This window comes from Mesoplodon densirostris, chromosome 9 (genome assembly GCF_025265405.1).
Source record: "Mesoplodon densirostris isolate mMesDen1 chromosome 9, mMesDen1 primary haplotype, whole genome shotgun sequence".
In the NCBI taxonomy this organism is placed as follows: domain Eukaryota; kingdom Metazoa; phylum Chordata; class Mammalia; order Artiodactyla; family Ziphiidae; genus Mesoplodon; species Mesoplodon densirostris.
This window is the reverse complement of record NC_082669.1, coordinates 36,901,404-36,928,913: the sequence shown is the minus strand read 5'-3', so window position 1 is coordinate 36,928,913 and position 27,510 is coordinate 36,901,404. Positions and strand designations below refer to the sequence as shown.

At 39.7% G+C, this 27,510-nt stretch overlaps 2 protein-coding genes across 3 annotated transcripts in view; one reads left to right on the top strand and one right to left on the bottom strand.

Annotated features, from left to right (window-relative positions):
• Nucleotides 1-16,523, top strand: part of ABCB4 (ATP binding cassette subfamily B member 4) — a 71,791-nt gene extending 55,268 nt beyond the window's left edge. The window contains exons 21-27 of the mRNA XM_060107461.1: nt 991-1,091; nt 2,589-2,729; nt 5,328-5,484; nt 7,238-7,435; nt 8,901-9,107; nt 11,889-12,035; nt 16,320-16,523. Coding sequence (XP_059963444.1) covers nt 991-1,091; nt 2,589-2,729; nt 5,328-5,484; nt 7,238-7,435; nt 8,901-9,107; nt 11,889-12,035; nt 16,320-16,523 — 1,155 coding nt within the window. The remainder of the gene's footprint in view (nt 1-990; nt 1,092-2,588; nt 2,730-5,327; nt 5,485-7,237; nt 7,436-8,900; nt 9,108-11,888; nt 12,036-16,319) is intronic.
• A 4,417-nt stretch (nt 16,524-20,940) lies between these two features.
• CROT (carnitine O-octanoyltransferase) overlaps nt 20,941-27,510 on the bottom strand; it is a 68,572-nt gene continuing 62,002 nt past the window's right edge. For both annotated transcript variants that reach the window (XM_060107462.1, XM_060107463.1), the window contains one exon: nt 20,941-21,740. In XM_060107462.1, the coding sequence (XP_059963445.1) occupies nt 21,620-21,740 (121 nt within the window). In that variant the 3' untranslated portion in view covers nt 20,941-21,619. The remainder of the gene's footprint in view (nt 21,741-27,510) is intronic.

The window sequence follows — 27,510 nt, the reverse complement described above, 5'->3', positions numbered from 1 at the left end:
CCCTCCCAGGACACACAGTTGCCTCCAAGTCCAGGAAACTGAATCCGAGAGGCCTAAATGTGTCAGGTGTCTGTCTCCGGTTTCATCAGGAATTTAAGGCAGGGTCCTGATGTTTACAACTGGGATGTTCTCAAATGTGGGTAAACATTTTTTTCTAAGAAGCAGTATGCTTTAGGGAAGAAATGGTTGGCACCTTCAGTAGGCCCGTAGAAATCAGCCTGATTCTCTCTTCTAAGCTACTACCGTATGAAGAAAGCAAAGTCACAGAGGGGTTTGACTAAAGCCAGTCAAGTAACTGCCTGGTGGCAGGGCTAGGAATAGAATCAGGCTTCTGGCGCCTGGGCCACCATTCTTGCCCTAAGCTGGTCTGTCTCCCAGCATAGGGCATAGGAAGACTTGCCACCATATTTAGCCCAACAAGAGGTGCTTTTAAGATTGCCAGTTTTGGGCTTCCCTGGTGGCACAGTGGTTAAGAATCCGCCTGCCAATTCAGGGGACATGGGTTCGAGCCCTGGTCCGGGAAGATCCCACATGCCGCGGAGCAACTAAGTCCGTGCACCACAACTACTGAGCCTGCGCTCTAGAGCCCGCGAGCCACAACTACTGAGCCCACGTGCCACAACTACTGAAGCCCGCGTACCTAGAGCCCGTGCTCCTCAACAAGAGAAGCCACTGCAATGAAGAGCCCGCGCACCACAAGGAAGAGTAGCCCCGCTCGCCGCAACTAGAGAAAAGCCTGCGCGTAGCAACGAAGACCGAACGCAGCCATAAATTAAAAAAAAAAAAAAAAAAAAAAAGATTGCCAGTTTTTTCATGGAGCTTGTCCTGAAGAACACATTATGCCTTTGCTTTCCAAATTTTAAAGGAATTGAAAACCTGTCAACATAAACTTCGGGCTTCTTTTGACAGAACCCTAAGGCTCATATACATATTTTTATTATTTCAGAAGTAAAAGCCCCACTTCTAATCATGATCTGTTCTACATTACAGATTGCAACAGAGGCAATAGAAAATATTAGGACAGTTGTGTCCTTGACCCAGGAAAGAAAATTTGAATCAATGTATGTTGAAAAATTGTATGGAGCTTACAGGTAAGGAGCATATGATTGTTATTAAGAACATAGTGTTTTCCTAGGCTGAATTATTGATTCCAATTTTTGTTCCTGCTGCAAACAATGATATGATTATAAGGATGACATTTTTTTCAATAATTATCTCAGTGAAAATAAGTAACTTTTTGATGCAACTGGACCAAAGGATTGGATTTTTACATCTCTTATAAAAAACAGTAAGATTGGGTCTCTAAGAGCTAAAGGGTACAGAGGGCTGCACAAGTATTTGTTCACCACTGCAGACGACATAAATAACCCATCCGGTGATTCAGGATGAATGTTCTTTTAGGGAATTGCTCAAACCTTTATTTTCTTTGCATTGTGTAGACTGAACCAAAGATGAGATTTGTTGTTGGGTTAAAGTGTTTCCTTTGTTCTCTGGGTGAGGACCAGATCTGTCCTACTCTGAAAACAAAGACACAGAGCCTATTTCATTGGTTTATACTTGAGCAATTTGACAAACCTCCAGCACCTGTTTGCCACTTGTTTCCAACCAGGCCCTGTTCTTATAAATGAATATGTTTTAACACTAACAAAATTGAACACGAATTGAATCACAACTTTGTAGACTAAAACAATGGTTTTGAACACTTACATATTTGAACAGGGATAACTGAATTTCTCAGTGTATCCACCTTCCTAGTTATGTATACTTCATGCAGCTATTACATTTTTCTGGTCATTTGATGTCTGACATATATCTGTCAGTAGCAGTGTAAATTGTTCAGTAACATTAAGTATTGTGACACCATGCTCACAGCACAGGAGTTAAACTATCCAGATCAGTAATACTTAAAATTTTTCCTCTTGCCAAGTGCCTGCCTTCTAATCTGAAAATAAATAAATTAATGTTCTTCTGGAGGATTTAGAATAATAAAGTAAAATAAAGTAGCTAAACTAATAGAGGATAGCAAGAGGTCTAATTAGAAATGGTTCAAAACAAATTGTGTTGGGGATGGTGGGAATCTAGCTCCGGGAAGAACTTCTGATGTGTGTCTAGATAAACCTCGGTGACCCTACTTTTCTGAATCTGAAATGTGAACTTTGATATGTGAGACTGTAACTCATCACAGAAGACAAGATAATAATATTAGACAACTGAATTTAGACAATTCAAACTTTAGTCCTAACTTTGACATCCTTTATTTTTGATAACAACAATCATGTTTGAGTTCCCAGATATTCCTGTGTAATAAAAACAGCAACTATCATTTGAGCAACCACTATGAGCTAGGTACTGTGCTAGACATTTGTATTGTCTATTTAGATCTCAAAACAGTTTTGTATCATAGTGGTTATCCCCCTCTTACAAGTCAGAAAACTGATGCGTAGAGAGGTTAAGTCACTTAAATTAATTATAACTGGGGGCAGAATTTAAACACAGGTTGACTAGACTTAGAAGCTGTGCTCTTTGTACAAGCCAGTGCTAAGAGAGGTTGAAGATAATGGTTACAGATATACTGATTTGCTTTTCAGGAATTCTGTGCGGAAAGCACACATCTATGGAATTACTTTTAGTATTTCACAAGCATTTATGTATTTTTCCCATGCCGGTTGTTTTCGGTTTGGTGCCTATCTCATTGTGAATGGACATATGCACTTCAGAGATGTTATTCTGTAAGTAACTTTTAATTTATTGAGATTATTCCATAATAAAGTTTCAATAGGTCTATGCAAAGGTTTGGAGTAGACCGAAAAACTAACTTGTTTTATGATGAAGTCAGAAAGTTGAATCTACCCCAGAAATCGAATGTTGTCAGTACTCCAAGGACAGTTTCATTATCCGAGTGGACTAAAATCAACCAAGCTCATGAAAATGATCATAAACCAGAATTTCAGTAATACATAGAAGGACAGGAGGACAGCACATGTTCTAAATGCAGAGATAAATCATAATTAGAAAACTGCTGGCGACCATGGACCCAAAACAGAGGTTATAATAGCTTACTATTTACGGGCAACCAAAGATGGCCTTGACAGTGGGATGGGAACGCTTGACTGAAGTCTGGTAAACACTCTGTTCCCTAACCAGCCCTGGGATGACCCTGCCAACTTTTGCCTCTTAGCCTTTCCTATTTTCTTGGTTTCCAAGGCTAACCAATGGTCTTTCAAAATATGCTAAATACATTCAATTAGGTTGCAGTCTAGTCTTGCCAAAGGGCAGCCATTCTTTTAAGATCACTTTGGCATATTTCTGCTCTGATGGGATGATTTTTAAAAAGTAGCAAACAACTTAAAAAAAAAAAAAAACCCAGGGTCAAGATGGACAGAGTGAAAGTGTTTAAAAGCTGTACTTTTGTTTTCATCCAAAGTTAAAATAACCATGAAAAAAGAATATATATCTTTGCATCAAACAGGATCCCAGCAGGGAACAAATGGCCCTGCAGATGGGGTAATGGAGGACAGCTTGCTAAAGGGTCTGTTTATAAAGGTGTGAGAAGTATTAAGGTCAGCAGTGCCCAGCTAGGCACCACTAAGACCTTACTTAAGCCTGAAGGGCAAGAGGAGGGAAAGATTTTCAGAAGCCAGCGCAGGGGCCTTCTGTGGTCTTTGGTGGAAGGACCCCAACACCACAACTCTCCAACGGGAAAGAGACCAACACAGCAAACGGCCTGGTCCCACTCCTCCAGCCTCCTTCCCTGCTATGCTATTCCTTGCCAAACCCCATCAGGAGCCAGAGGACCAGAAAACCTTTCGATGCAGACCCTGAAGGTCAGCCTGTCAGGCATAGAGGAGGATGGTATAAGATAGAGATGGGAGAGTAGAAAGTGGTTTTGAAGAGACAGATGGAAATGGCCAGCTGGGAATTACCACTTGGAGACATTCATTGTCTAGACAAATACCAATGAAAAAATTGGCCCTGCTTTTAAAAACTGTTTTGTTTTTATCATTAAAATGTTAAATTCTGGATAATTGGAAGATAGCTTTTAAAATCTTTCATACTAAAGCTGCATTACAGGCTGTACAGGAAAGCTAGGCAGCTAGCTACATGTGAGTTGTTCATCACTCTTCTAAAATGTGAGTTTTGATAATTAACATCATCAAATATTTAAGGGAGAGCCTTACTCTACCCACCATTCCCCCCACCCCCCGTGTACTTAAAATACATTTTAATACCTTAGATTTACACTTTGCTGCACAGCAGTAATTAATACAGCATTGTAAATCAACTATACTTCAATTAAAAAAAAAGAATTTAAAAAATAATGTATTAAATTACAAACCAAAACAGGGAGCCAAATGCCATGACACCAAATCCAGAGTTATTTATCTGGTCTGTATCAGGGATACAGAAGCAAAGCAGAAAATATTCAGTGCATGGAATTTATTTAATTTTTTCAAACTTGTGGAACTTTGGTCGCTCTTATTTGAGTATAGCTCAAAGAGATCAAAAAAAAAAAAAATACAGTTTCCCCCCAAAATCTTAGATTTAGAAGTTTGGGGGAAATTTTTTTAAGTTCTCTATTAGAGATTTTCCTACCCTCCCCTCTCTCTAGGGAGCTGTGGTGCCAGAAGTAAATAGCTTTGTGGAGGCGCGAATCTCAGAATCTTTAGTTCCTCCTAGAAGTTATAATCCATATCCATTCTTTTAATTGGAGAATAGACCGTTAGCTTAATTGTTTTTTCAGGGTCATAGCCATAGTTATTTTACTTGTAAGAGAAAAGCTATTTGTAGTAAAGGCTTATTTTGCCCAGTAAGAATTCTTTAACCACAGTGACGATGATTATTGTTTGTGCGGGGCTGCAGAAGAAACCACACTCTGGAGATCAGGGCTGTAGAGTCAGGAGGAAACCTCACTCCTTGTCTGGTACTGATCAAGTCCCTTCAGCCCCCAGAGCTTCAGTTCCCTCAAGTCTAAACGGGGTATGTGGCTTGTTACTAGAATTACCTGAGATCACAACTCAAGATTCTGTTAGCAGATGCCTCCTGAGACAGGAGAGCTTTACAAAGTTACATGAAATCTAGGAAATGAGAAGCTCCTAAAGGAAGCCAGAAGGCAGTAGAAAAAAGGAGACCCTCAGGCAGCGGGTGCCGCCTCCCCTCCCGGTCTCCTTTGGTCTTGGAATTTTCTAGCGATGTGTGGGGGAGGGAGGAGGGGGATGAGTAAGGGAGTGAAAACATCAGTACTGGCCAGCAGTAAGTCTTTGGGCTTTGAGACATCTCGGGGCTCAATTATATAAATTAATGTTTAAAATTCTTCTGCTCCCATCTAGGGTGTTTTCGGCGATCGTATTGGGCGCCGTGGCTCTAGGACACGCGAGTTCCTTTGCTCCAGACTATGCTAAAGCCAAGCTGTCTGCAGCGCACTTATTCAGCCTGTTTGAAAGACAACCTTTGATTGACAGCCACAGTGAGGAAGGCCTGCGGCCTGTGAGTTCTCTGCTGTCTGATCAGCACTTAGTTAATTTTTTCCTAAAGGTTTGCTGTCTGCTAGATCATGTCGACCGAAAAAAAAAAGGCACAACGTGAGAGTTGTGAGTTAAGTTTTATTCGGGGTAAAATGAGGACTGCAGCCCGGGAGACAGCATCTCAGAGAGCTCGGAGAAACTGCTCCTAAGAGGGAGGGGGAAGGTCAGAGTTCCATAGGATTTTAGTGAAAGGGGCGCATGCAGTTAAGCACGCATTTTGGCAGAGCCTCGCTACTGGTCACAGGAGCAGATGCCCCCATTAACGATTGTAGTGCTTTTCTAGGTACGAGAAGATGCAAGAAATTGGGTTCATAAAATTTTCTGCTGAAAATACCTAACTATCTGAAGGCCTGTTCTGCCAGTTTCTCCCAGAGCACAGAAAGCCTCGTTCCTGATCTCCTTTCAGGGGGTGTTGAAGGCTGGCGGCTGCCACAGTTTGTGACTTTGTCCTTGTAGAGGCAGATGGCAAGTGGCAATTTTTAGTTGGCAGTCGCAACCACAGGATAACTTTGTAGTGATTACACTGACATTCACTTCACTGGCTTTGTGATAGTTACAAGGCTAGTAATATTTGGCCAACTTTCCTGGCATTTTCAAATTTCATAGGGGGTTGCAAGGATGAACACATCAAAAGTAAAGAACCCCCAAATCCAGATGTACTAGAACTGAATAATTTCCATGAAAATTGTGAGTCATTTCTGCGTGGAAGGTATGTGCCTGTAGCTCTGTGTGTAATTGCACTAGCAATTTGGCTTTCATCACATATTGTCGTCACAGCGTTACGACTGGTGAGAAGGCCACTTTATTCAGAGTAGGAGGAATATCCCTTTACTATCCCCAAACTTAGCTCTCAGTCTTGTGTTCCTTGCATAACACAAGCCGCTGCACGTTTTAATGCAGGCGAAGCAGCGTGGATAAAGTGATGGGGACTTAACACAACCGTTTTGGAACTTCACCAGATATTTCCTGTTCTGAGAAAATAGCTGTGCCCAGTGAGGGAGATAAAGAGGCCACCAGGGCTGCAGGCAAGGGCTGTTCACTGAGACGGCAGGTAGAAACTGCTCTAAATCCCCAGGCCTCTGAGCCTTGGGCCATTGACTTGGCTCCAGCCGCAAAATCATCAGTTGGGAAAACTAAATATTTGTCTTCAGTGAACCAGAAATTTTGAGTTAACAACTCTGTAATATGACTCTCTTTAACCTGTACCCCTGGCTCCCATCTTCATTTTATATAACAACTTGCTACCAATACTAACTGGTGCCAGTACCCGTACTGAATATGAATTGTATGTTTCTCTGCTATAGTGTTTGGTAAAGCTTCCTTGAAATTATGCTTTTTTTTTTTTAAATTTATTTTTGGCTGAATTGGGTCCTCATTGCTGCACACGGGCTTTCTCTGGTTGCGGCGAGCGGGAGCTACTCTTTGTTGCGGTGCGCGGGCTTCTCATTGCGGTGGCTTCTCGTGTTGTGGAACACAGGTTCTAGGCGCATGGGCTTCATTAGTTGTGGCTCACGGGCTCAGTAGTTGTGGTGCACGGGCGCAGTAGCTCCGTGGCATGTGGGATCTTCCCGGACCAGGGCTCGAGCCCGTGTCCCCTGCATTGGCAGGCAGATTCTTAAGCACTGCGCCACCAGGGAAGGCCTTGAAATTATACTTTTTATTCCAGTCATTATCAGACCAATTACAATAGCAACATAAAGATACCTATTTTTTAGGATAAGTTTGAAGGAAATGTGACACTTAATGAAGTCGCGTTCAACTATCCCACACGGCCAAACGTGCCCGTGCTTCAGGGGCTGAGCCTCGAGGTGAAGAAGGGCCAGACGCTGGCCCTGGTGGGCAGCAGCGGCTGTGGGAAAAGCACGGTGGTCCAGCTCCTGGAGCGGTTCTACGACCCCTTGGCTGGAACAGTGGTGAGCACACTTTCTTAAATTAGTAACTTGATTAAAGGCAGTATTTCAAGTGGCTAAACCAATATTCCCATAATGGAAAAAACTGGACAAGACCTATAACCCTAGCTGATGCGATGACCACATTCTATAAACCCCAAGGTGGCACCCATAGTCAGACAAATATATGGGGACGACAGGGTAGAACATCAGGAATTGAGTGAAGTTCAGAAAGTACTGAGTATGAAGTGGATCTGTGCCCTGCCCTGGGCCTTCTGAGCCAGCGGGAGCCTCCTGCGTGAACACTCACTTGCTTCCTGGGTTATAAAGGTAAGCCGCACAGCCCTGCCAGAGTTCTGAGTAGACTCCCAGGACTCCCTCCCCTCCTCCTGCATTGCCATCTCTCTCTAACCCATACTCCAGCCCTCTCATATTTGGCTTTCAGCATTGATGTTGTGGTGTCTAGCCCCTGGCCCTCTTCCATGAGGGGAGACTTAGCTCTTACCAATAATGCCTGCATTTCCCATTACCTTGGGATGGTACCCACTGACCTAGCCCAGGAAGCCCACCCCCATTTAGAGTCACCAGAATGTTAAACCTTGTTGTTTCTTTGGGGAAAATCTTATGCTTCCACTATTACAATTACTCTGAAGGTATGAATATGGGCAAACCAGCTCAACAATACTCTGTAGGTATGCTGTGCTAATACTACAGTGGGAATTTCTTTCTATAGAGGGCAGGACTAGTTGGACTTGTATTTCTTCACCGTGCCCTTTGCATTGCTGGAAGCTGTATTCTCAGCACATCACAAGGCTCCTCTAGAAGCATCATGCCTCCTGCTTACAGCAAACAAAAAAATAATCAAAACCACCATCAACAAAGCCAGTTTTCCAAAGATAAAGATACTGCCCTTTGAGCTTGTCCACTTTCCATTGAACTCTTGTCCTTAGTTTTATCAAAAAGAGAAATGGGGGAAGTTGAAGGCTGGTAGTTCTCAAGTGAAAGAGGGGTAGAGGTAGGAAAGGAGATAACCAGCTTTCAAAATCTGGGGCCATGCTGCTGATCTGCTTTTTTTCCTGGTGTGCCTGGAGGAGGGGGATACAGTCAAGGTGAAAGGTTGCAGTTGTTCAGGTGACAGCAGGTATGAGCAGGACACCTAACTGCATACTTCTTAAAGGCAGAGGACGGTACACTTGCCTGGATGAGGGCAGGTAGGAACAAAGAAAGTAATGTGGAAAGACGGGGCCAAACGTGCCACCATTTTTCCAGGTAGAACAAGAAAGGGATGGCCTAGTCAACATAAAAAAAAAAAAAAAAAATCGTTTTGTTGGCTGTGTTGGCCTCCAGCAGTGTAAGAGCTTACAGGCTGTGAGGGTTGGTATTTCACAAACTGCTGATACCCATGTGCAACAGTCCTCCTAGTAACTTACTGTTAAGTTGGTTTTTTTTTTTTAAGCCCTTCTTATAGTTTGTGGACTTTGGTTTTCAGCTCCTAGATGGTCAAGAAGCAAAGAAGCTCAACATCCAGTGGCTCAGAGCCCAACTCGGAATTGTGTCCCAGGAGCCCATCCTGTTTGATTGCAGCATTGCCGACAACATTGCCTATGGAGACAACAGCCGGTCTGTAAAGATGTCTGAAATTGTGAGTGCCGCCAAAGCAGCCAACATCCATCCTTTCATCGAGACCTTACCCAAAGTAAGTGAACTGGTAGCTTCCTAGGCCGATACCAGAATCAACTGCAAACTGTTTTCCTCCTCCAACAGTTCCCAAAGTTATACTTCAAAGTCTTGTAACAGAACTTGCCTCTGTACTAGCACTGTGACCTTGGAGAAGACACTGAAGTCCATGATACCAAGTTTCCTTACTGGTAAATGGGAAAATTAGGCGTGGTGTCTACCTCGTACAAATGTGAGAAGCAAACGAGGTGATGTTAAGTCACCTCAAACTGGTGGTTGAGGGCTGTGTTCGTACTGTAGCCATGTTTGCTTTATTCCTTACGGTACTTTCTTTTTTAAACATTTTATTTTGAGATAATTATAGATTAATGTGCAGCTGTAAGGAATACAGAGATCTTGTGTACCCTTGACCCAGTTTCCTCCAACGACATCTTGCAAAACTAATAGGGTATTGCAACCACGATACTAATTTTGATACAATCCACTGATCTTGCTCAGACTTCCCCGGCTTTATTATACTTGTCTGCATTTGGATACGTTTGTAGTTCTATGAAATTTTATTGCGTGTGTGGACTCATGTATCCACTACCCCTGTCAAGATATGGAATGTTTTCATCACCACAGATTCCTCATGTTGCCCTTTCATAGCCACACACCCCTCTTCCCTGCCCTTACTCCCCATGACCCCTGGCAACCACTAACTGTTCTCCATTTCTGTAATCTTATACTTTAAGAATGTTATGTAAACATATGTACAGTATATAACCTTGTGAGATTAGCTTTTTCCCTCAGCATAATTCCCTGAAGCTGTTGTGTATAACTGTAGTTCATGCCTTTTTATTGCTGAGTCGGATGGCTCCATGGTCTGGATGACCCGCAGCTTTTTAAATTTTTATTGGGGTAGAATTGATTTACAATGCTGTGTTAGTTTCTGGTGTACAGCAAGTGAATCACTTATACATACACATTTATCCACTCTTTTAGATTCTTTTCCCATATAGGCCATTACAGAGTACTGAGTAGAGTTCCCGGTGCTATACAGTAGGTCCTAATTAGTTATCGATTTTATATATAGTAGTGTGTATGTGTCAATCCCAATCTCCCAATTTATCCCCCTCCCCTTACCCACTGGTAACCATAAGTTTATTTTCTACATCTGTAACTCTATTTCTGTTTTGTAGAGAAAAGGGAACCCTCTTGCACTGTTGGTGGGAATGTAAATTGATACAGCCACTATGGAGAACAGTATGGAGGTTCCTTACAAAAAGCAAAAATAGAGCTACCATATGGTCCTCAGCTTTTTTAACTAGTCACCTGTTGAAGCACATCTAGGTTGTTTCCGTTTGGGCTATTAAGAGTAAAGCTGCTATAAATACTTGTGTACAGGTTTTAGTGTGACCCTACATTTTTATTTCTCTGCGATGAATGCCCAGGAGCACAACTGCTAGACCATATGCTAATTGCTTGTTTAACTTTTTAAGAAACTGCTAAACTGTTTTCCAAGGTGGCTCTGCCATTTCATTTTCCCACCAGCAAGTATGAGGGATACAGTTGCTCTGAATCTTTGCCAGCATTTGCTGTTGCCACTATTTTTTCTACCATCCTGATAGGTGTATAGTGATATCTTACTGTGGTTTTAATTTGCGTTTCCTAATGGCAGAGGACGTTGAACATTTTTTTATATAGTTATTTGCCATCTATATTTCCTCTTTGGTGAAATGTCTTTTCATATCTTTTGCCCATTTTCTAATTGGATTATTTTTTACTGTTGAGTTTTGGCAGATTTTTATATATTCATGTTACTAGTCCTGTGTTGGAAATGTAGTTTGCAAATATTTTCTCCCAGTTTGTAGCTTATTTTTTCATCCTTTTAACAGGGTCTTTTTCAGAGCTTCAGTTTTTAATTTTGATGAGGTCCAATTCATTTTTTCCTTTTGCAGACTATGCTTTTGATGTCAAGTCCGAGAACTCTTTGCCTAGCCCTTGGTCCTGAAGATTTTTCTCCACTGTTTATTTTCTAAATTTATGCTTTTACATTTTACTTTTAATTTCACACTTCATTTGAGTTAATTTTGGTATAAGGTTGTTTTTCTTTAGTGTTTTATTTCTTTGGACGACTATACTCTCCAATTTCCACGGTCCCCAACACTCCCTATTTATTACCTCATTATAGCAGCTATGACTATAGCCAAATTGCAGTGAAATCAATATAGATTTGAAAAATAAGAGTTCAGTGAAACAATTTTCACAGTGACTAGTAACTTCATCTTATATTGAGTGCTGTGTATGTATTTTTTTTCTCTTGATTATACATTCCTTAAGTGTAAGAACACAGACAAATTCATTTTTATACTTCCCACAGTTCTGGCATAATAGGTAGCTGGTAAATATTTAAGTGAATGAATGAGTTTAAAAAAGAATAAACTAGGCTCCATGTGAGTCACGTGAATATTTCAAATAAAAAATGTTATACCTTAAACACTAACATGTAACCATGTTAGGACTCCAATGATAGCAGATCAACTGACATTTTGATAATGGTAGGGATTGGAGAATCTGTTGCAGCATACCATTGAAAACTAAGGTCATTAATTTTCTAGTTTGATTTTGAAAATGAATGTCCTGTTAAAAAAATTAAATGGACAACTTGGTAGTTGTTACAGAAACTTTTTAGTGATTCTAAGTAATTTTTTCTTATAATTAGAACTGTCAAGTGTTAAGAAGTAAAAGTTTATTCAATATGTCATTAGAATTTTTCTGAGCTAGAACTTTATTAACTTTACTAATGGCTAACTTGCAGAAATATGAAACAAGAGTGGGAGATAAGGGGACTCAGCTTTCAGGAGGTCAAAAACAGAGGATTGCTATTGCCCGAGCACTCATCCGACACCCCCGAATTCTACTGTTGGATGAAGCTACGTCAGCTCTGGATACTGAAAGTGAAAAGGTATGGCCTCCTACCTCATGTCCCATTTAATTTATAAAATAGACTTCTTTGTGCAGTCAACCATGAAAAAAATAGATAAACACACTAACAGCTCATACAGCTCAATATCCAGGGGGAAAAAGAAACCCAATCAAGAAATGGGCAGAAGACCTAAATAGTTATTTCTCCAAAGAAGACATACAGATGGCCAACAAGCGCATAAAAAGATGCTCCACATTACTAATTAATGGAGAAATGCAAATCAAAACTACAGTGAGGTACCACCTCACACTGGTCAGAATGGCCATCATCAAAAAGTCAACAGGGACTTCCCTGGTGGCCCAGTGGTTAAGAATCCACCTACCAATTCAGGGAACATGGGTTGGATCACTGGTCCTGGAAGATCCCACATGCTGCAGAGCAACTGTGCCACAACTACTGAAGCCTGCGCACCTAGAGCCCATGCTCTGCAACAATAGAAGCCGCCACAATGAGAAGCCCATGCACTGCAAGGAAGAGTAGCCCCTGCTTGCCACAACTAGAGAAAGCCTGCATGCAGCAACAAAGACCCAACACAGCAATCCATCCATAAATAAATAAATAAATAAAATAAAATTTTATTTACTTATTTATTTTTTAAAAAGTCTACAAATAACAAATGCTGGAGAGGGTGTGGAGAAAAGGGAACTCTCCTACACTGTTGGTGGGACTGTAAATTGGTACAACCATTATGGAGAACAATATGGAGGTTCCTTAAAAAACTAAAAATAGAGTTGCCATACGATCCAGCAATCCCACTCCTGGGCATATATCTGAAGAAAAACATGTTCTGAAAGTATACATGCACCCCAATGTTCATTGCAGCACTGTTTACAATAGCCAGGATAGGGAAGCAACCTAAATGTCCATTGACAGACGAATGGATAAAGAAGATGTGGTACATATATACAATGGAATGCTACTCAGCCATAAAAAAGAACAAAATAATGCCATTTGCAGCAACATGGATGGGCCTAGAGATTATTATACTAAGTGAGGTAAGTCAGAGAAAGACAAATACTATTATGATATCACTCAAATGTGGAATCTAATTTAAAACTGATACAAAGGAACTTATTCACAAAACAGAAATAGACTCACAGACATAGAAAACAAACTTATGGTTGCCAAAGGGGAAAGGAGGGGAGGGATAAATTAGTCTGGTTTTAAAATGTACATACTACTATATATAAAATAGATAACCAACAAGGACCTACTGTATAGCACAGGGAACTATACTCAGTATTCTGGAATAACCTATATGAGAAAAGAATTTGAAAAAGAATACATACCTGTATGAATACATACCTGTATATGTATAACTGAATTACTCTGCTGTACACCTGAAATTAACACACCATTGTAAATCAACTCTATTTCAATAAAATTTTTAAAAATACGCAAGCACAGAAAAAAACAAATGTAGATAGCGGTTGTAGAATATTTTTATTGAATCCCTTCCAGCATTTTCCAAATTTTCAAAAATGACCACATATTACTTGCATAAAATGTTATTTTTTGCACTTTTCATTTCCTTTAGCACATTAATAATGGAAAACCTGGGAAATACAATACTCAAAAGTGAAGTAGTTAAGTTTAAATCATTTTGTGACTAGTGTGAGAATCCATTTTTATTATAAAGAACATAACTATATGCAAGATGGATTATGTAGCTACCCACCACCAGTCCCTCCCATCAGGAAATTTGCCCAAGCCTCTCAGATAGCCTCATCCACCAGAGGGCAGACAGCAGAAGCAAGAAGAACTACAATCCTGCAGCCTGTGGAACAAAAACCACATTCACAGAAAGATAGACAAGATGAAAAGGCAGAGGGCTATATACCAGATGAAGAAACAAGATAAAACCCCAGAAAAACAACTATATGAAGTGGAGATAGGCAACCTTCCAGAAAAAGAATTCAGAATAATGACAGTGAAGATGATCCAGGACCTCGGAAAAAGAATGGAGGCAAAGATCAAGAAGATGCAAGAAATGCTTAACAAAGACCTGGAAGAATTAAAGAACAAACAAACAGAGATGAACAATATAATAACTGAAATGAAAAAATATACTAGAAGGAATCAATAGCAGAATAACTGAGGCAGAAGAACAGATAAGTGACCTGGAAGACAGAATGATGGAATTCACTGCTGCAGAACAGAATAAAGAAAAAAGAATGAAAAGAAATGAAGACAGCCTAAGAGACCCTTGGGATGACATTAAATGCAACAACATTCATATTAAAGGGGTCCCGGAAGGAGAAGAGAGAGAGGAAGGGCCTGAGAAAATATTAGAAGAGATTATAGTCAAAAACTTCCCTAACATGGGAAAGAAAATAGCCACCCAAGTCCAGGAAGCGCAGCAAGTCCCATACAGGATAAACCCAAGGAGAAACACGCCAGGACACATAGTAATCAAATGGGCAAAAATTAAAGACAAAGAAAAATTACTGAAAGCAGCAAAGAAGACATACAGATGGCCAAGAAGCATATGAAAAGCTGCTCAACATCTAATTATTAGAGAAATGAAAATCAAAACTACAATGAGGTATCACCTCACACCAGTTAGAATGGGCATCATCAGAAAATCTACAAACAACAAATGCTGGAGAGGGTGTGGACCAAAGGGAACCCTCTTGCACTGTTGGTGGGAATGTAAACTGATACAGCCACTATGGAGAACAGTATGGAGGTTCCTTAAAAAACTAAAAATAGAATTACCATATGATCCAGCAATCCCACTACTGGGCATAAACCCGAGAAAACCATAATTCAAAAAGACACATGCACCCCAATGTTCATTGCAGCACTATTTACAATAGCTAGGTCATGGAAGCAACCTAAATGCCCACTGACAGATGAATGGATAAAGAAGTTGTGGTATATATATACAATGGAATATTACTCAGCCATAAAAAGGAACAAAGGTGAGTCATTTGTTGAGACGTGGTTGGATCTAGAGACTGTCATACAGAGTGAAGTAAGTCAGAAAGAGAAAAACAAATATCGTATATTAACGCATGTATGTGGAATCTAGACTAATGGTACGGATGAGCCGGTTTGCAGGGCAGAAGTTGAGGCACAGATGTAGAGAACAAACATATGGACACCAAGGGGGGAAAGCGGCGTGGGGGGGGGATTGGGGTGGGGGTGTGATGAATTGGGTGATTGGGATTGACATATGGACACTGATGTGCAGAAAATTGATGACTAATAAGAACCTGCAGTATAAAAAAACAAACAAAAGAACTAATACTAAACTTTCTTTGGGTTATTATTATGGAAATATGTTAATATAAATGTTTCAGACATTATATGAAATTTCTAAAAATCTTATATGTTCTGGTATAATGTTATAAGTAATAATTCTAGTTAGTATGGAAATATGTTAATATAAATGTTTCAGACATTACATGAAATTTCTAAAAATCTTGTATGTTCTGGTATAATGTTATAACTCATAATTCTAGTTATTACTTTAAAATGTATATCCCAGAAATAACTAAATTTCCTTGTCAATTGCATTATTATGAACTTTCATCAAATCTTTAACCGTGCTCATTTTTAAGTCTTTTGTCATTTACAGACAGTTCTGGGTGTACTCTGATGCTTTTGCAAATTTGTTCCTATAAAAGGGTTTCATCTTCAAGGAATTCATGGAAAAGACTCTGACAAGTACAGGTTTCTGGTAACTGACTATACTGCTTAAGTGAATGAGTAAGCATTTTCAGAACTCTAATGGAAAACTGATGAACTCATAAAAGTGCTAACAAAAGATCAAGATGAAAAAAAATTAATTACATGGGACTGAGTGAACTGATGAGGATTATAATTTTTGTGACTTTCTGTTTGAATAAAAAAAAAATCCCACAAGGACTCAGAGGCAAAAAATATACAAATCAATTTTCACTGCAAAGTAAAGGAGCTGTTACAGTGGAGGATTACTGGACTGAATGTCAATATTATGACATAGTATGAGTGTGTTTCATGTTTGGTAATTGCAATCATTGTTGCTTTTGTTGTGGTCATCCATTTACAATGCTTGGTGTCAGTCTATTTATCTCTTGTAAAAATAAAATACAGTGTGTGTGTGTGTGGAAAAAAAAAGATGGATTATGTAAAAACATGCATAAAGCTAAAGATTCAAAATGAGACAAGAAAGGTAATTTTCTTTTGTACATATGGTAAAATATTTAGATTTCCTTTACAGTTAAAACTTATTTCTACAATTTTTAAGATAAGGCTTCTGTTTTGATTTATCAATAGATTGTCCAAGAAGCTCTGGACAAAGCCCGAGAAGGCCGTACCTGCATCGTGATCGCTCACCGCCTGTCCACCATTCAGAATGCAGACTTGATAGTGGTGATTGAAAACGGCAAAGTCAGGGAGCACGGCACACACCAGCAGCTGCTAGCACAGAGAGGCATCTATTTCTCTATGGTCAATGTCCAGGCTGGGACACAGAAGTGATGAACTCTTGTTATAGTGTATCTTAAAAATAAATTCAAGTCATTCTACAACTTTTTCTGATTTAGAGACTTCTTTTCTAAGTCATCATAAAATATAGGTATATCTTATTCCATATCAATTTAGAACATCCAATTTGGGGTTGGATATTACAGCATTTGAAATGTAGGAGTTAAAAGTAACATCTGGCTTGATGAAGTATGAAAACAGCCTAGCTATGAGTTACCAAAAACATATGGAGAGAATATCACTCAACCATAAAAAAGAATGAAGTAACGCCATTTGCAGCAACATGGGTGGACCTAGAGATTATCATACTAAATGAAATAAATCAGAGAAAAATACCACATGCTATCACTTATATGTGGAATCTAAAAAAAATATATGATACAAATGAACTTATTTACAATACAGAAAAAGACTCAGAAAACAAACTTATGGCTAGCAGAAGGGAAAGGGGGGAGGGATAAATTTGGAATTTAAGATCAACAGGTATGCACTACTACATATAAAAATAAACAGCAAGGATCTACTGTATAGCACAGGGAACAATATTCAATATCTTGAAATAACCTATAATGGAAAAGAACCTGAAAAAAAAATATATATATATAAAACAGAATCACTTTGCTGTACACCTGAAACACTATAAATCAACCATACTTGAATAAAAAAATTTAAAAATCATATGGAGAAAGTAAAGAGCAAAGTTTAGGTATATAAAACTGTAGAATTAAGATTCAATGCAATCCCTAGCAAATTACCCAGGACATTTTTCACAGAACTAAAATAATCCTAAAATTCATATGAAACCATAAAAGACACAGAATTGCCAAAGCAATCCTGAAGAAAAAGAACAACCCAGGAGGCATAACCCTCTCAGACTTCAGAGAGTACTACACAGGTACAGTAATCAAAACAGCATGGAGGAACTTCCCTGGTGGGGCAGTGGTTAAGAATCCACCTGCCAATGCAGGGGACACGGGTTCGAGCCCTGGCCCAGGAAGATCCCACATGCCACAGAGCAACTAAGCCTGTGCGCCACAACTACTGAGCCTGCGCTATAGAGCCCACGAGCCACAGCTACTGAGCCCGTGCGCTTGGAGCCCGTGCTCCGCAACAAGAGAAGCCACCACAATGAGAAGCCCACGCACCGCAACTGAGAGTAGCCCCCACCTGCCGCACCTAGAGAAAGCCCGCCTGCAGCAATGAAGACCCAACACAGCCAAAAATAAAAATAAATAAATTAATTTTTTTTAAAGTACTTAAATGTAAAGGTTTAAAAAAAACCAGCATGGTATTGGCACAAAAACAGACATATGGATCAATGAAACAGGACAGAGAGCCCAGAAATAAACCCACACACCTATGGTCAATTAACCTTTGACAAAGGAGGCAAGAATATACAATGGGAAAAAGACAGTCTCTTCAGCAAGTGATGCTGGGAAAGCTGAACAGCCACATGTAAATCAATGAAGCTAGAACACACCTTCACACCATACACAAAAATAAACTCAAAATGGCCTGAAGACTTAAACATAAGACATGACACTATAAAACTCCGAGAAGAGATAATAGGCAAAACATTCTCTGACATAACTTGTACCAATGTTTTCTTAGGTCAGTCTCCCAAGGCAATAGAAATAAAAACAAAAATAAATGAATGGGACCCATTCAAACTTACAGGGTTTTGCACAGCAAAGGAAACTATAAACAAAATGAAAAGACAAGCTGCAGAATGGGAGAAAATATTTGCAAACGATGTGACCGACAACGGATTGATTTCCAAAATAGACAAACAGCTCATACAACTTAACAACAAAAAAAAACCTAATCGAAAAATGGGCAGAAGACCTAAACAGACATTTCTCCAAACAAGACATACAGATGGCCAACAGGTAAATGAAAAGATGCTCAATTTCACTAATTATCAGAGAAATGCAATTCAAAAGGACAATGAGGTATCACCTCACGCTGGTCAGAATGGCCATCATTAAAAAGTCTACAAATAACAAATGCTGGAGAGGGTGTGGAGAAAAGAGAACCCTCTTACATTGTTGGTGGGAATGTAAATTGGTACAGCCACCATGGAGAACAGTATGAAGGTTCCTCAGAAAACTAAAAATAGAGTTACCATATGATCCAGCAATCCTGCTCCTGGGCATATATCCAGACAAAACTCTAATCCAAAGAGATACATGCACCTCTACGTTCATAGCAGCACTATTCAAATAACCAAGACATGCAAGCAACCTAAATGTCCATTGACAAATGAATGGATAAAGAAGATGTGTAAGAGATATACAGTGGAATACTACTCAACCATAAAAAAGAACAAAATAATGCCACTTGCAGCAACATGGACGCAACTAGATTATCATGCTGAGTGAAGTAAGTCAGAAAGAGAAAGACATACCATTATGTTATCATTTATATGTGGAATCTAAAATATGACAAAAATGAACCTATCTATGAAAAAGAAACATAATCATGCACATAGAGAACAGACTGGTGGTTGCCAAGGCGGAGGGGGTTGGGGGTGGGTTGGAGTGGGAGGTTGGGGTTAGCAGATGTGAGCTTTTATATACACAATGGATAAACAACAAGGTTCTACTATACAGCACAGAGAACTATATTCAATGTCATGTGATAAACCATAATGGAAAAAAATATAACTGAATCACTTTGCTGTAGAGCAGAAATTAACATAGTAAATCAACCATACTTCAATTAAAAATTAATTAAATAAAACTGTAGAATTCGAAGAAGCCACAGGCATAGGGAAAATTCTTATGGTCCTGATTCACTGGGTAGATGATAGGGTAGTTTGGGAACAATTTTCCTTGTTACAAAGTTCAAATATATTGTTCAATAGCATACTCTCTTCACTGGTAAATTTTCAAGTTATTCTATTAGAGAATTGAGGTTTTAAAAAAAGGAATGTATTCCCAGCTTTATCATCAAATTCCAAGAGAAAATGGGATTGTCCTTAGACAAGCTAACTGTAGGCACACATTTGTTCCATATAAAGCAAGAAAGAGGCATACTTTTTAAATGTTTAAAACACATTAATAAAAACTGTACATATTATCTCAGTGCAATTAGAAACATTTGAAAGAAACATCAATAAAATGCTGTTTCTATAGAACTGCATTACTTTTACAAATAGTTTTATTTTCCCAGAAGATTAATCCACTTAAACAAGAAGGAATATGTTTAGATGGAGACCAAAAAGAAATATTCTAGGGCTTCCCTGGTGGCGCAGTGGTTGAGAGTCCGCCTGCTGATGCAGGGGACACGGGTTCGTGCCCTGGTCCGGGAAGATCCCACATGACGCGAAGCGGCTGGGCCCATGAGCCATGGCCGCTGAGCCTGCACGTCTGGAGCCTGTGCTCCGCAACGGGAGAGGCCGCAACAGTGAGAGGCCCGCGTACCGCAAAAAAACCAACCAACCAAACAAACAAACAAAAAAGAAATATTCTAGGCAACCCTTGGGAGCTAACCACTCTGAAATGTTTTTTCCTTAATTTACTGCAGCAATAACCATTCTCACTGCTGTGACAGGTTGTTTAGGTCAGTAATCTATCCAAATCAGGTCTTCTATATGTAATAAATCATATACACCAAGGAATTTTTCAAATGTAACCATGTGTAGCAGTAGACTGAATTTCAGTTAACCAAGAGAGGAGTGGGGCAAAGGGTATGTTACCACAGTGATTCTCACCTTGAGGTGAGAATTCAAGGTGAGAATTCAACCTACTCTTATGTAATTATTCTCAAACTTGCCTGATAAGGATCATGGGGCATTTGCTCCTAGAAATTCTGACTCAGTAGGTGTGGGTAAGGCCCAGGAATCTCTTTGTAAAAAGCATTCCAGACGAGGCAGGTTAAATGTTAAAGCATGAGTGAAAAGAGGTTTCTCTGCAGGAGGTGATCAGCTTCTAAAATACCCAATTCTTTAGATATTATTTAAAAACAACCAAAGAGGCCTTACAACTTCTACCTTTCACTCTTGGAACATTCCCACTGCCCAGTATGAAGTCCAGGCTAGAATCCTGAATGATCAAAGACCATGCAGAGAGAGTCCCAGCCAGTAACTTACCAGGTGGTGGTGAGCCTGTCTCAGACTTCCCAGCCTCACCCAGCAGCCTGGTGATGGCAGCGGCGTAACTCACTCAGGCAAGACAGAAGCAGAGCCATCCAAATGGGCACAGTCAACTGACACAGTCATGGGAAATGATCATAGACAGTAGGTTTTCCATGGTTTACTACACAATACATAACTGATCAGAAAGTACAAGGTCAAACAGGAATGAAGCAATTACTAAAACACTAAACAAGAAGCTATATGATTTTGAGAATTTTATTTTCTGACAATAGAAACTACAAAACAGAACAAAGGAAAAATAAATCCTGAGAATCTGATTTAGTATTTAGTCCTTTTAAAGTCACTGATTTTAAATACAAATGCTTTAATTTCATATTCACAAAACTAATTATAATAATATACTATAATAAATTTTTTTAGGGTTTTTCATGTATGTCAGAGGGTGTAAACCTCCTTACTACAACCGAATTCTTTTATCTGTTCAACATAAACTTTTTTTTAGACTAAATTGTAGTGGTCTTTCCCAAACATAGTAGACTTATATCCCTGTGGTGAATGTGGAATCATTGATTTCAGGGGAATTAGCATCCAATCATGTATTTCATATCCTTTGGCAACTAGAAAATGTTAAAGTGCTTGAAAGATAGAGTCTATGATGATGTTCAGAGAGAAGATTTATTACCTATACAGGTACCAACAAGGTATTTAAAAGTTAGATTTGCATTGTTAAAATCTGTAGATTTGCATTGTTGAGGCTAACTTTCAAGTTTGCATAGTTCTATAGTCATAATTTGCATTGCTGCTGCATCACAGGAAGCTTAAAAATATTTCTACTTTCTATGTCAGAATAAATTTAGAGAGCATAATTCTACTAATTTCTACATTCAACAAGTTTCCTTCAGTCAACATCCCTTCCTATCTCATCACCAACCCACTCCCGGCATCCAGTTTTATGATATGTTTTGTTAAGTGCTTACTAAATGATTAGTCTCTAAAGACGAGCAATGTCCATCAGTTGCATCATATCACTGAAAGCACGAAAAGTCTGCTGAACTAGCTTTTCTGCATCAGTCTCTGGACATGATTTCCAGGCTGTACAGGCCACAATAAACCTGTGAAGCACAAATAATAAATGATGAGGTACAACACAAAAATCAACACAAAAAGGCTCCAAATAGTGATGGTGAATAGAGCCATTACCTTTATTCCATCTGGCTGTTCACATATGAAATATGATTTATTGCTCACATTAGGTAAATGTAACCTGACACAATAGAAAGTATAGCCATATTTATATATAATGCTATGAACACTTAATTTACTGTGTGACTAGAGCCTAAGGACAAAAAGGAAACAAAAAACTAGCCAGAGCTCAAGAGTGCTCTGGGGTCAGGTCTTATTGTGTTTAACAAACTTACCTCTTCCCGTAAAAGACCTTTCCAACATGCCCCAAATGGAATGAGTTAGAATATGAATTCATGCCACTGTCTGCAATAAAACTTGACCTATTTTTTTTTTTTTTTTTTTTTGCGGTACGTGGGCCTCTCACTGTTGTGGCCTCTCCCGTTGCGGAGCACAGGCTCCGGACGCGCAGGCTCAGCGGCCATGGTTCACGGGCCCAGCCGCTCCGCGGCACATGGGATCCTCCCGGACCGGGGCACGAACCCGCGTCCCCTGCATCGGCAGGTGGACTCTCAACCACTGTGCCACCAGGGAAGCCCTATTATTTTTTTACTCTCTTCAAGCACTGTATTCTTCTTCTTTAAAAATAGGTCAAGTTGGGCTTCCCTGGTGGCGCGGTGGTTCAGAGTCCGCCTGCCGATGTAGGGGACGCGGGTTCGTGCCCCGGTCCGGGAGGATCCCATGTGCCGCGGAGCGGCTGGGCCTGTGAGCCATGGCCGCTGAGCCTGCGCATCTGGAGCCTGTGCTCCGCAACGGGAGAGGCCACAACAGTGAGAGGCCCGCGTACCGCAAAAATAATAATAATAATAATAATAAAATAGAGAAAGAAGGATAAGAGGAGAGAAAGGCTCTTTCTAGAAAAACCAGAGAGAAACTTTCCTGAAACCAAAATATGCCTTCCACCACCATATCCTTCTAGATCCTCCTGAAGAAGAAATCCCCTATCTGGCAGGTGATAAAAGTGGTCCCAAGAAGCTGAAACACACAGGAAAGAAGTGTGGCTTCTGGTGGGCTCAGAGCAGAAACCTCACTACTAACACTCTCGGAACGAGCCTTCCCCTTTCCAGACACACAAATTTTCTACAGCAAAACATGCATTATGCTCAAGTTAAAATCAAAATGTTGTGTAATGTAAAGCTTGTGGACGGCCATGCAATTTTCACATCACTAAAAATTAAGACTGGAAAGTATGTATCTTTGACATGTACTTTAAGCAGAACAAAATACAAACATGTTCTGGTCCAGTATATAATGACGAAACCAATGTTTGAGTGGATTATATTTGCTGAAAGATAGACAGCAACCTACAGAAAGTCCTGCCTTGTTTTCACATAGTGATTCATGATCAGTAGGCATTTTCTAGCTATGTTGTGCATACACTTCTCAAATATTTAGCAAGATCTAAGTATTTCTTTGCAAAGAGTAACGATTTCTATTTATGTGTTAATTTTTTTTTAAATTCAGTTATATTTTTAAATTATAGAAAGAACAATCATTCCTACATGAACAATTCACAAAAGAATATACACAGATGCCAATAAACAAAGAGAAAATGTTTTGCTTCATAAGAATTCAGGTCAGGTTATTTTTCCCTAAAAAATTTGTACAGACTGCTTTATAATGTCTAAAGCTGGCAATTATGTGATGAAATAAGGAAAGACATAATACTATCATTATTTGTAATGAGAAAAACTGGAAATAGTATGGAAGTGGTAAAATTATGAAATCCATAAGACTAGACATTCCTCAACCATTAAAATACCTCAAAGGATATTTAATGGCATTGGGAAATGCTTGAAGTAATATTAAGTGAGAGTGCAATTCACAAAAAGGACACTAAAATATTTACAATATGATCTAAATTTGTAATAATTACACACACACAATCTATGTATATTATAGATTAGAAAGATAACAGTCTTATGTCTTATAATGGAAATGTTAACTTTGTTCCTATATTTTTATTTATTTTTTTATTTTTTTATTTTTATTTTTTTTTTGCTGTACGCGGGCCTCTCACTGCTGTGGCCTCTCCCGTTGCGGAGCACAGGCTCCGGACACACAGGCTCCGCGGCCATGGCTCGCGGGCCCAGCCGCTCCGCGGCATGTGGGATCTTCCGGGATCAGGGCACGAACCCGTGTCCCCTGCATCGGCAGGCGGACTCTCAACCACTGCGCCACCATGGAAGCCCTGTTCCTATATTTTTAGATATTTTACAAGTTTTTTTACATTGAGCATGCAGTACGTTTAAAATAAAATGTTGCTCTCCCTCTTGCAAGAGCACTGGAATCACAACTAACTGCTGAACAATCATCGACAGGAAGACACTGAAACTCACCAAAAAATATACCCCACATCCAAAGACAGAGGAGAAGCCGCAGTGAGAAGGTAGCAGAGGCGCAATCACAATATAATCAAATCCCAGAACCGCAAGGTGAGTGACTCACAAACTGGAGAACAATAATACCAAAGAAGTCCACCCACTGGAGTGAAGGTTCTGAGCCCCATGTCAGGCTTCCCAATCTGGGGGTCCGGCAACGGGAGGAGGAATTCCCAGAGAATCAGACTTGAAGCCTAGTGGGATTTGATTGCAGGACTTTGACAGGACTGGGGAAAACAGAGGCTCCACTCTTGGAGGGCACACACAAAGTAGTGTGCGCATCAGGACCCAGGGGAAGGAGCAGTGACCCCATAGAAGACTGAACTAGACCTACCTGCTAGTGTTGGAGGGTCTCCTGAAGAGACGGGGGTGGCTGTGGCTCACCGTGAGGACAAGGACACTGGCAGCAGAAGTTCTGGGAAGCAGTCCTTGGTGTGAGCCCTTCCAGAGTCCGCCATTAGCCCCATCAAACAGCTGGGTAGCTCTAGGGCTGGGTTGCCTCAGGCCAAACAACAAACAGGGAGAGAACCCAGCCCCACCCAACAGCAGACAAGCAGATTAAAGTTTTACTGACCTCTGCCCACCAGAGCAACACCCAGCTCTACACACCACCAGTCCCTCCCATCAGGAAGCTTGCACAAGCCTCTTAGATAGCTTCATCCACCAGAGGGCAGACAGCAGAAGCAAGAAGAACTACAATTCTGCAGCCTGTGGAACAAAAACCACATTCACAGAAAGACAGACAAAATGAAAAGGCAGAGGACTATGTACCAGATGAAGGAATAAGATAAACCCCAAGAAAAACAGCTAAATGAAGTGGAGATAGGCAACCTTCCAGAAAAGAATTCAGAATAATGACAGTGAAGTTGATCCAGGACCTCAGAAAAAGAATGGAGGCAAAGATCGAGAAGATGCAAGAAATGTTTAACCAAGACCTAGAAGAATTAAAGAACAAACAAACAGAGATGAACAATACAATAACTGAAATGAAAAATAAAAAATACACTAGAAGGAATCAACAGCAGAATAACTGAGGCAGAATGGATAATGACCTGGAAGACAGAATGGTGGAATTCACTGCCACAGGACAGAATAAAGAAAAAAGAATGAAAAGAAATGAAGACAGCCTAAGAGAACTCTGGGACAACATTAAACACAACAATTCACATTATAGAGGTCCCAGAAGGAGAAGAGAGAAAGGAGCTGAGAAAATATGTCAAGAGATTATAATGCAAAACTTCCCCAACATGGGAAAGGAAATAGCCACCCAAGTTCAGCACAGAGAGTCCCAGGCACGATAAACCCAAGGAGAAACATGGCAAGACACAGTAATGAAATTGGCAAAAATTAAAGACAAAAAAAAATTATTAAAAGCAACAAGGAAAAAATGACAAATAACATACAAGGGAACTTCCATAAGGTTAACAGTTGATTTCTCAGCAGAAGCTCTATAAGCCAGAAGGAAGTGGCACGATATATTTAAAGTGATGAAAGGGAAGAACCTACAACCAAGATTACTCTACCCAGCAAGGATCTCTTTCAGATTCGATGGAGAAATCAAAAGCTTTACAGACAAGCAAAAGCTAAGAGAATTCAGCACCACTAAACCGGCTCTACAACAAATGTTAAAGGGACTTCTCAAAGTGGGAAACACAAGAGAAGAAAAGGACCTACAAAAACAAGCCAAAAACAATTAAGAAAACAGTAATAGGAACACACATATCAATAATTATCTTAAATGTGAATGCATGAAATGCTCCAACCAAAAGACAAAGGCTCACTGAATGGATGCAAAAATAAGACCCATATATATGCTGTCTACAAGAGAGACACACTTCAGACCTAGGGACACATACAGACTGAAAGTGAGGGGATGGATAAAGATATTCCATGCAAATGGAAATCAAAAGAAAGCTGGAGTAGCAATACTCATATCAGATAAAATAGACTTTAAAATAAAGAAGGCTGCAAGAGACAAGGAAGGACACTACAGAATGATCAAGGGATCAATCCAAGAGGAAAATATAACAATTATAAATATATATGCACCTAACATAGGAGCACCTCAGTACATAAGGCAAATGCTAACAGCTATAAAAGAGTAAATTAACAGGAACAAAATACTAGTGGAGGACTTCAACACCTCACTTACACCAATGGATACATCATCCAGACAGAAAATTAAAAAGGAAACACAAGCTTTAAATGACACAACAGACCAGTTACATTTAATTGATATTTATAGGACATTCCATCCAAAAACAGCAGATTACACTTTCTTCTCGAATGCACACAGAACATTCTCCAGGATAGATGACATCTTGTGTCACAAATCAAGCCTCGGTAAATTTAAGAAAATTGAAATCATATCAAGCATCTTTTCTGACCACAACGCAATGAGATTAGAAATCAATTACAGGGAAAAAAACGTAAAAAACACAAACATGTGGAGGCTAAACAATACATTAATAAATAACCAAGAGATCACTGAAGACATCAAAGAGAAAATCACAAAATACCTCGAGATAAATGACAATGAAAACACGATGCCGCGAAACCTATGGGATGCAGCAAAGGCAGATCTAAGGGGGAAGTTTATAGCAATACAATCCTACCTCAAGAAACAAGAAAGTTCTCAAATAAACAATCTAACCTTACTCCTAAAGGAACTAGAGAAAGAAGAACAAACGAAACCCAAAGTTGGTAGAAGGAAAGAAATCATAAAGATCAGAGCAGAAATAAATGAAATAGAAACAAAGAAAACAATAGCAAATATCAATAAAACTAAAAGCTGGTTCTTTGAGAAGGTAAACAAAATTGACAAACCTTTAGCCAGACTCATCAAGGAAAAGAGGGAGAGGACTCAAATCAATAAAATTAGAAATGAAAAAAGGAGAAGTTACAACAGACACCGCAGAAATACAAAGCATCCTAAGAGACTACTACAAGCAACTCTATGCCAATAAAATGGACAACCTGGAAGAAATGGACAAACTTTTAGAAAAGTATAACCTTACAAGACTGACCAGGAAGAAACAGAAATTATGAACAGACCTATCACAAGTAATGAAATTGAAACTGTGATTAAGAATCATCCAATGAACAAAAGTCCAGGACCAGATGACTGCACAGGTGAAATCTACCAAGCATTTAGAGAAGAGCTAACACCCATCCTTCTCAAACTCTTCCAAAAAATTGCAGAGGAAGGAACACTCCCAAACTCATTCTACGAGCCACCAACACCCTGATACCAAAACTAGACAAAGATGTCACAAAAAAGAAAACTACCGACCAATATGACTGATGAATACAGATGCAA